We start from the raw sequence: 9,608 nt of genomic DNA on the forward strand, positions 1-9,608 counted from the left end.
GAGAAGCACACTGGAGGCTGGTAGGAAGGAGCTATAAGAAGTCGGCTCATTGTAATGGCTGGAATTAAATAAATGGAATGCATCAAACATATGGAAACCACGTTTTTCACTGGACTCCATCAATTCCATTCCAGCCATTATAATGAGCCCGTACTCCTATAGCTCCTCCCACCAGCATCCACTGGAGCAGCTTCTGCCCATCTTCATACTGTACTGTCTCTGATGTAGTCGCAAGTCGGACGATTGGTTTACCCACAATGCAACACACGGGCGAAGCCGGTGAGAGAGGCGCAGCCTGCTAAAATCAGACAGTATTCTGCATTGCAGTCATGTTGTCAACAGCGTGATGCGTCATTCAGAAACATACAATATCTCTTTTTCATAAAATATATCTTCGAATGTTCAAACTAGTTTTCCGTTTTTATCAAAAGCAATCACTTTTGATTATGTGAAAACAGAGTATCCTAAACATTACGCCACGTGCATAACCTACCTCACTTTTTTATGACTCAGGATGAAGCCCGGTTCCAAAACGAATGCAATCACTTATCACACGTTGCAAACTACGCCCACCTTGGCGCTAAAGACATAATCGAATCTCCTCATGACTCAACTGTTCACGCGCACTGGCTTGTCCCCCATTGGACCAATGTAATGTATCATGCGTGATGGTAAATATCGCACTTTCTTGGCTGTGTAGAGTCCGTCATCACAGTGAAAATTCTGTCCAATGGTAGAGCCTACACGTTCCAAAGTCAAACCCAATTATTGCGTATACTTGGGTGTAATCATTAGTCCAAAACGGGAGTTTCTATTGGAGAAATTCAGACAGGTCCCTCCCCGTTTCGTTCTGTTTGCTTCCGTTTAAGAATGCTTTTCAACAGAATCCGCGTAATGAATACGCCCCTGAGCTCTCTGCGTGTAGCTAAATCATTCGCTCTGCAACCCCGCTTTCTCTGGACAGCGTGGGAAATTGGCCCAATTACTGTAATGTAAAACAATGATCATGTCAATTGTGTTTGACCTATTCTATTGAATGTTTCTCATGAAATGTGCTACTAGCTGGTCAATTGCCAAATTCGAGTTTGACGTTCCCATATCGAATCCCAGGACAACAGGTAAATTTAAGATTTTCATATTTCTAGTCTAGTCGATAGGCAATCTATTCTAGTGAGAAAGTTAGAGCTTCTCATCATCATTATAGACTTATGTATAAAACCACCTGTCTCCTTTTACATAAGTAACGTCCAACGATGGCTGACAAAGTGAAGGTATTCTGTATCATGTTCAACAATGAAGACAAGCGTGAATACAGTCCTGGGGAAGTTCTCTCTGGACACGTTGTGGTCGAGGTGTCGACGGGTGTGTCGGTACAAATCAAAGCTGTCAAAATATCGACCAGAGGATGTGCCCAGGTTTGTTGGGGTGAAGGGGCTCGAAAAGCATCATCACCGAGCAGTGCTGTTATAGCAAACACATCATCTCAGTGTGAGCAGGTGGAATACTTCTGCATATCTCAAACTCTCAAAGAAACATCAGGTACTGATCTGATTTTGAAACCTGGTCTCAGAGCATTTCGTATTATTCTGTACGTGAATTTGACACTTCATTTAGTGTGATATTTTTCGTATGGTATGTATTAATTTGTGGACGTCCATAATCCATTTTGTATGATATGTTAAGAATTTGCTAAATGTATAATATGTCATGAATTCCAATTTGCTGCGGCTAACGTTAGCTAGCTGGCTAACGTTAGCTAGGCTGGGGGTTATTGTTAGGTTAAATGGGAAGGGTTAGCTAAAAGGATTGAGGTTAGGGGAAGGGTTAGCTGGCATGCTAAGTAGTTGTAAATTGCTAAAGTTGTCTGATGAAATTCGAACATGCAACCTTTGGGTTGCTAGACATTCACTAGGCTTTGAAATTGTGTTTTATTTTACATTGGATAAAAGTAGAGACTCCGAGCTACAAAATTGTATATTATACACTGCGTTGAGCAACAATGAGAACGTAATTCTGCTTTGAAAGTTGATAAACTTGTAACCCCAGTTTCTTTTTTTTCTTCTTTTTTGTTGAGAAAATGGCCCTGACATGTTTTTGGTAGACCTACTGGATAGCTCTTCTTTGTCTACACCTATTCAGCATCATTCACATCCTCTTAAGGCTTAGCCCCACCGATCTCTTTACAATATAGACAAACTATCAGGTAAAAATACACTTTATCTAGTTCTTGACCTATATCCTAATCTGACCTATTCTGAAAGTTTCCAGATAAAAATACTGTATAAATACTTTATAATTATTAGATTACGCTTACCAAAATCATATCAAATGTATTTATATAGCCCCTCTTACATCAGCTGATATCTCAAAGTGCTGTACAGAAACCCAGCCTAAAACCCCAAACAGCAAGCAATACAGGTGTAGAAGCACGGTGGCTAGGAAAAACTCCTTAAAAGGCCAAAACCTAGGAAGAAACCTGGAGAGGAACCAGGCTATGAGGGGCGGCCAGTCCTCTTCTGGCTGTGCCGGGTGGCTATTATAACAGAACATGGCCAAAATGTTAAAATGTTCATAAATGACCAGCATGGTCAAATAATAATAATCACAGTAGTTGTTGACGGTCCAACAAGTCAGCACCACCTCAGGAGTAAATGTCAGTTGGCTTTTCATAGCCAATCATTGAGAGTATCTCTACCGCTCCTGCTGTCTCTAGAGAGTTGAAAATAGCTGGTCTGGGACAGGTAGCACATCCGGTGAACAGGTCAGGGTTCCATAGCCGCAGGCAGAACAGTTGAAACTGGAGCAGCAACTCAGCCAGGTGGACTGGGGACAGCAAGGAGTCATCATGCCAGGTCGTCCTGAGGCAAGGTCCTAGGGCTCAGGTCCTCCGAGAGAAGGAGAGAGAGAGAATTAGAGAGAGCATACTTAAATTCACACAGGACACCGGATAAGACAGGAGAAGTACTTCAGATATAACAGACTGACCCTAGCCCCCCACACAAACTACTGCAGCATAAATATTGGAGGCTGAGACAGGAGGGGTCAGGAGACACTGTGGACCCATCCGATGAGACCCTCGGACAGGGCCAAACAGGCAGGATATAACCCCACCCACTTTGCCAAAGCACAGCCCCCACACCACTAGAGGGATATCTTCAACCACCAACTTACCATCCTGAGACAAGGCCGAGTATAGCCCACAAAGATCTCCGCCACGGCACAACCTAGGGTGGGCGCCAACCCAGACAGGAAGATCACATCAGTGACTCAACCCACTCAAGTGATGCACCCCTCCTATGGACGCCATGGAAGAGCACCAGTAAGCCAGTGACTCAGCCCCTGTAATAGGGTTAGAGGCAGAGAATCCCCGTGGAGAGAGGGGAACCGGCCAGGCAGAGACAGCAAGGGCGTTTCTTTTGCTCCAGAGCCTTTCCGTTCACCTTCACACTCCTGGGCCAGACTACACTCAATCATATGACCTACTGAAGAGATGAGTCTTCAGTAAAGACTTAAAGGTTGAGACCGAATCTGCGTCTCTCACATGGGTAGGCAGATCGTTCCATAAAAATGGAGCTCTATAGGAGAAAGCCCTGTCTCCAGCTATTTGCTTAGACATTCTATTGACAATTAGGAGGCCTGCGTCTTGTGACCGTAGCGTACGTGTAGGTATGTACGGCAGGACCAAATCGGAAAGATGGGTAGGAGCAAGCCCATGTAATGCTTTGTAGGTTAGCAGTAAAACCTTGAAATCAGCCATTGCCTTAACAGGAAGCCCGTGTAGGGAGGCTAGCACTGGAGTAATATGATACTTTTTTGGGGTTCTAGTCAGGATTCTTGCAGCCGTATTTAGCACTAACTGAAGTTTATTTAGTGCTTTATCCGGGTAGCTGGAGAGTAGAGCATTGCAGTAGTCTAACCTAGAAGTAACAAAAGCATGGATACATTTTTCTGCATCATTTTTGGACAGAAAGTTTCTGATTTTTGCAATGTTACGTAGATGGAAAAAAGCTGTCCTTGAAACAGTCTTGATATGTTTGTCAAAAGAGAGATCAGGGTCTAGAGTAACGCCGAAGTCCTTCACAGTTTTATTTGAGATGACTGTACAACCCTCAAGATTAATTGTCAGATTCAACAGAAGATCTCTTTGTTTCTTGGGACCTAGAACAAGCATCTCTGTTTTGTCTGAGTTTAGAAGTAGAAAGTTTGCAGCCATCCACTTCCTTATGTCTGTGAAACAGGCTTCTAGCGAGGGCAATTTTGGGGCTTCACCGTGTTTCATTGAAATGTACAGCTGTGTGTCAACCGTGTAACAGTATAAACTTTACGTCCGTCCCCTCGCCCCGACTTGGGCGTGAACCAGGGACGCTCTGCACACACCAACAAGCACCCTCAGAGCAAGGGGAACCACTACTTCAAGGTCTCAGAGCAAGTGACGTCACCGATTGAAACGCCACTAGCGCGCACCACGGCTAACTAGCTAACCATTTCACATCGGCTACATCCGCATAGCGTTGAAAGTTAACTTTATGTTTTCAAATGACATCCCCAAGAGGTAAAATATATAGTGGTCCTAAAACGGAACCTTGAGGAACACTGAAATTTACAGTTGATTTTTCAGAGGACAAACCATTCAGAGACAAACTGATATATTTTCGACAGATAAGATCTAAATCAGGCCAGAACTTGTCCGTATAGACCAATTTGGGTTTCCAATCTCTCCAAAAGAATGTGGTGAATGATGGTATCAAAGCACCACTAAGGTCTAGGAGCACGAGGACAGATTCAGAGCCTCGGTCTGACGCCATTAAAAGGTAATTTACCACCTTCACAAGTGCAGTCTCGGTGCTATGATGGGGTCTAAAACCAGACTGAAGCATTTCGTATACATTTGTCTTCAGAAAGTTGCTGCGCAACAGCTTTTTCTAAAATTTTGAGAGGAATGGAAGATTCGATATAGGCCGATTTAGTTTTTTAAATATTTTCTGGGTCAAGGTTTGGCTTTTTCAAGAGAGGCGTTATTACTGCCACTTTTAGTGAGTTTGGTACACATCCGGTGGATAGAGAGCCATTTATTATGTTCAACATAGGAGAGCCAAGCACAGGAAGCAGCTCTTTCAGTAGTTTAGTTGGAATAGGGCCACTAGCGCGTTTGCAGCTTGAAGGTTTAGAGACCATGATTATTTTCATAATTGTATCAAGAGATATAGTACTAAAACACTTGAGTGTCTCTCTTGAGCCTAGGTCCTGGCATAGTTGTGCAGACTCAGGACAACTGAGCTTTGGAGGAATACGCAGATTTAAAGAGGAGTCCGTAATTTGCTTTCTTATGATCATGATCTTTTCCTCAAAGAAGTTCAAGTTCACCCAGACACTTATCTAAATGTATGGGTCATGTGAAATAAATGCTATAACCCCCTCCCCCCCCACACACAGACATCTAGCTAAGTGGATGGGTCACTATTGTCTGGACATGTACATGTGTTCATTAAATACAATAGATGGCCATAATTACCCCCAGACACACCTGGCTAACTTGATGGGTCTGGTTGAGTAACTCTGGTTCACACTGACCTTGTGCAGAAAAGTAGTCCATCAAAACCTTTTCCCACTGAACTTTGTTGATAGAGCCTGCTATATTCTGGGCAGCAATGTTGAGAGCAGTAGCAGCACTTTTGCAGATCTCTATGGCTAATATTATATCTTTAAAAAAATCAGCAGTAGCAAGGATTATCTACACATACTGACCAGCTCATGTTATAGACAGAAGCATGTTTCATGGCAGACCAATCCGAACCAATCCGAACAATCGAACTCTGTCCAAACTATCCATTATCTCAGCCAATCATGCTAGGGGAAAGGTTCCTGTCTTTTTCCGTGGCTAAACCAACTAGGCTTGTAATTTTACCATTGTTTTTGTATTTACAGATTGCATAGTTGTTTGTTAATAAGGCATATGAAAGCTAACATGCTAAGTAGTTGCAAAGAACAAATAAATAAAAAAAATGAAAAGTTGCTAAAGTTGTCCATGCTGAGATTCGAACACGCAACCTTTGAGTTGCTAGACGTTCACGTTATACAGCTACCCATCCATCCATCCACCCTCTTTACATTACTATGTTATATCTAGTCTGAGACCAGGCTGGATTTTGATGTAACAAATAATTTTATCAGGGCTGTAATGTACACTACCTTTAGGAAGTTATGGAATCGCTAGACCTTTAAAATTGTTGTAAAATGTTGTTTACCATATTTGACTGGATTGTCTTTTGTTTCAGATGGTGAGGAATTCATCAGTCTTGATGAAGGGCATTATGAGTTCCCCTTTCATGTGGAGCTCACTCAAACGTGAGTGAGACTTTTCAGGCGGAATAGGAAATTATGCAATCAAAGCTTGATTTGCCTCATGATGATGTCTGGCTACTGTACTAACTGCAACAGCTAATGGAGACTTCCATTGTACACTTTTCAGCATGCCTGAATTAATTTGGCTTTTTTGTCAAATGAATAATGAGTGACATTCCATAATGTCTTCCAGGCCCCTTGTTACGTCTTTCAAGGGGAAGTATGGGAGTGTTTGCTATGAGGTGACAGCTGTTTTACAGAGGCCCTTGAATCAAGATCAAACTGTCAACAGAGAATTCTCTGTTATCAGCCATGTTGATGTCAATTCCCCATGGTTACTGGTGAGTGATGACTTCAAAATAGATTGCATTGGCACGTCAGTTTTTGTGTGTTTTGTATGTTATGTCCTACTGTATGTTTTTAACCATTTTGTGAGTTGGATGGAAAGGATGGTCAGTTTGGTTTTCATACATGCAACACATTGGCTCTCAACCATCTTGCTGTCTATTAAAACATAGATGACACCTTTTAGATGTTCAAGTCTGACTGTGGGAACTACTTTTAAATGTTGTTGATGTATCTGACAGTAACCACAAAACATTTAGCAAAATGTTAAGTGAAAGTAGCATTCTTGGAAATCTCCCTTGACTCGTTTGTCATTATTTTACAGTCCTCTGTGTCTACAAACAACAAGAAGATGATTGGCTGTTGGATTTTTACCTCAGGCCCCATCTCTCTGAATGTCAATATCAACAGAAGGGGCTACTGTAACGGTACAAATGTTTCTAAAGTTTGTTTTTCATCATTCATGTTATAATGAATGAAGATGTGCTATGTCTCTAATAACAACAGTTAAATTATAGTGCAATGTCCTCAAGATTCATATTTTTCCTCAAGATTCATTTCTTCATTCTAGGAGAGTCAATCCCCATCTATGCTGTGATTGAGAACTTTTCTTCTCGACTCATCGTGCCTAAAGCAGCTATCTACCAAATACAGACCTTCATGGCAAATGGCAAAACAAAAAGTCATACAAAGTTGGTTGCCAGTGTAAGGGGTAACCACATTCCATCAGGCTGCACAGACACCTGGAATGGAAAAACACTGAAGATCCCACTTGTCTCTGCCTCAATTCTCAACTCTTCAGTCATCAGAGTGGAATACTCCCTGGTAGTGAGTGCCCTTTTCTATGGATACTTTGTTACTCTAATCTATTAAATTGTTAAAGTGTGGTAAATAATGCCATTGTAGACAACGTTGTGTTGTTATATCATCTGCATGTTTTTTCCCTTGATGTGTGTATGCTACAGTAAGTAATAGGTAAATAAGGTGTTTTCAACTAAGTCAGCATTCAGATGGTATAATGTATGCCTGCTTATTTCCTTTCCTATGTGGAGGTCATGGCACAGATACCAGGTGCTAAGAAACTCAAGGTGGAGCTTCCCATTGTGATTGGCAGTATACCATACAATGGCCTTGACAGCAGGAGCTCCAGCTTGAGCAGTCACTTCAGCATGGACATGAGCTGGCTCGCACTGGCGCTTCCTGAAGTGCCTGAAGGTAAGGAGAGGCATTACAAAAATGCTCTCACACACACACATATGAACATATATGAACTCCCGTTTATTGTCATGGTCTACCTTCATGTATTTGTGTTGAAGCTTTCACCAACACAGTTTTGAGTAGATACAAAGTTGATTCTGACGTTGTTTACCTTCTGGTTAATCCCCAGCCCCCCCTAACTATGCAGATGTGGTGTCTGAGGAAGAGTTTGAACTGCACAGCCCCTCTTACTCTCAGTCCGAGGAGTTAGAGAGACAGCTTGGTGGACCAGCCTTTGTTTACATCCAGGAGTTCAGGTTCCAGCCTCCACCACTGTACTCTGAGGTGAGTTCTCACATTTGGTGTCTCACATTGTTAACTAAACATTTGACTTATTCTGAGTAGTGCTTCAGGCTAAATGTTACTTTTCTGCTTTCTAACAACGGTCTTCATTCATAACAGGTTAATTCCCACCCAGTCCATAGTTAGGCTAAATGTTGAGCCTCTACATCATCTGTTAAAGAACCAAAGTGATGCCTTCAAATTGCAATGTTGCACAATATTTATATTGTGGTGGAAAGAGTGTAATATAGAGTGATCAAGTCATGAACTAATTAAACTTTGGATTTAAAGCAGATTAACAGTATTTTTTTGAATGATTATATACTAGGCTGTGTTGAGAAATGGAGCCTACTCTTTACATGACTGTTATTAGAAATGGAATTACTGCACAGCACATTGTTGTAGCAGGTAGGTGCAACATAATATAAGACAACACACCTTATCTACTGTATATAATGTAAAGCAATTTGAAAGCTACTGAAACAGATTTTGTTGTTGAAATCTACAATAGATTTATTCCCGTATGTCGTGAATCCTTTCCTGTTATGGGTGTATAATATAACATGAGCGTTCTTTTTGATACATTGTAACTAAAACGTTGAAAATGTCTGAGCAGAAAGAGTAATATGCTTTGATAGTTCAAAAGTTACGCAAAGGTATTAATTCCAGGTGGATATTTTGACCTTGGAGTTGTTCCTTCTCAGAATATGGTGCCTTATCTGAAATGTAACTGATGGTGAGTTTACATTGTTGGTTTTGAATTGTGAGTGCCTAGGGAAAACCTTGGATCATGCAGTGTTGTGAATGTTTATCAGGTACAGACGTATGTATATATGTTAGTTATCATGTTGCTATTTACCAGTTTATCTATTGAAATGTATACTTTTGCAGGATGAATACAAAGACATATTACCATACTACTGTATGTGTTAGACTGTATCAGAATGGCATGTTGCTATTCCATACATCAGTCAATCTGAACCCAGTGGGTTTCTGTTAAACTTAAATTTTTGTAATTTTACAAAAAGTTTGAATAAAATAATTTGAAAATGCTGATTTTTCACTTATTTCTTCCTCTATCAAAAACACAACGTTTGATGTTTAACTTAAACTTAATCTGCATTGTCATTAGTTTAAACAGTTTAAACATTATCATCCACAAGCTAACCAGTGAATGCGCAAGTGTATTGTGAAATACAAACAAGGTTGAAAATGCACTTAGTACTTCAAGCACAATTCCAGCCCTGACTAGTTATGAACAAGAATAAGAGGCTGTTATTCAGATTCTCGACCCAACATTTTTGATGGGGTTCCAGATGATTTATTTGTGACGTTAGTGGTCAGCTGCCTCCCAGCAGCACAGAGTAAACAGGACAGCCACA

The 9,608-nt window shown here is 41.1% G+C and overlaps 1 protein-coding gene across 2 annotated transcripts; it reads left to right on the forward strand.

Annotated features, from left to right (window-relative positions):
• Positions 1–1,247: 1,247 nt before the first annotated feature.
• LOC139382038 (arrestin domain-containing protein 4-like) lies at positions 1,248–9,268 on the forward strand. Of its 2 annotated transcripts, XM_071125991.1 has the most exons (8): positions 1,248–1,539; positions 6,276–6,345; positions 6,536–6,683; positions 7,013–7,115; positions 7,259–7,515; positions 7,740–7,902; positions 8,075–8,229; positions 8,347–9,268. In XM_071125991.1, the coding sequence occupies exons 1-8, from the start codon at positions 1,254–1,256 to the stop codon at positions 8,371–8,373; spliced, it is 1,209 nt and encodes a 402-aa protein (XP_070982092.1). In that variant the 5' UTR covers positions 1,248–1,253; the 3' UTR covers positions 8,374–9,268. The 2 variants fall into 2 exon arrangements, with proteins under 2 accessions (XP_070982092.1, XP_070982081.1); XM_071125980.1 differs by having other exon boundaries at positions 1,254–1,539; positions 8,075–8,350.
• Positions 9,269–9,608: the final 340 nt, after the last annotated feature.

This window comes from Oncorhynchus clarkii, chromosome 2, assembly GCF_045791955.1.
Source record: "Oncorhynchus clarkii lewisi isolate Uvic-CL-2024 chromosome 2, UVic_Ocla_1.0, whole genome shotgun sequence".
NCBI classification, from domain to species: domain Eukaryota; kingdom Metazoa; phylum Chordata; class Actinopteri; order Salmoniformes; family Salmonidae; genus Oncorhynchus; species Oncorhynchus clarkii.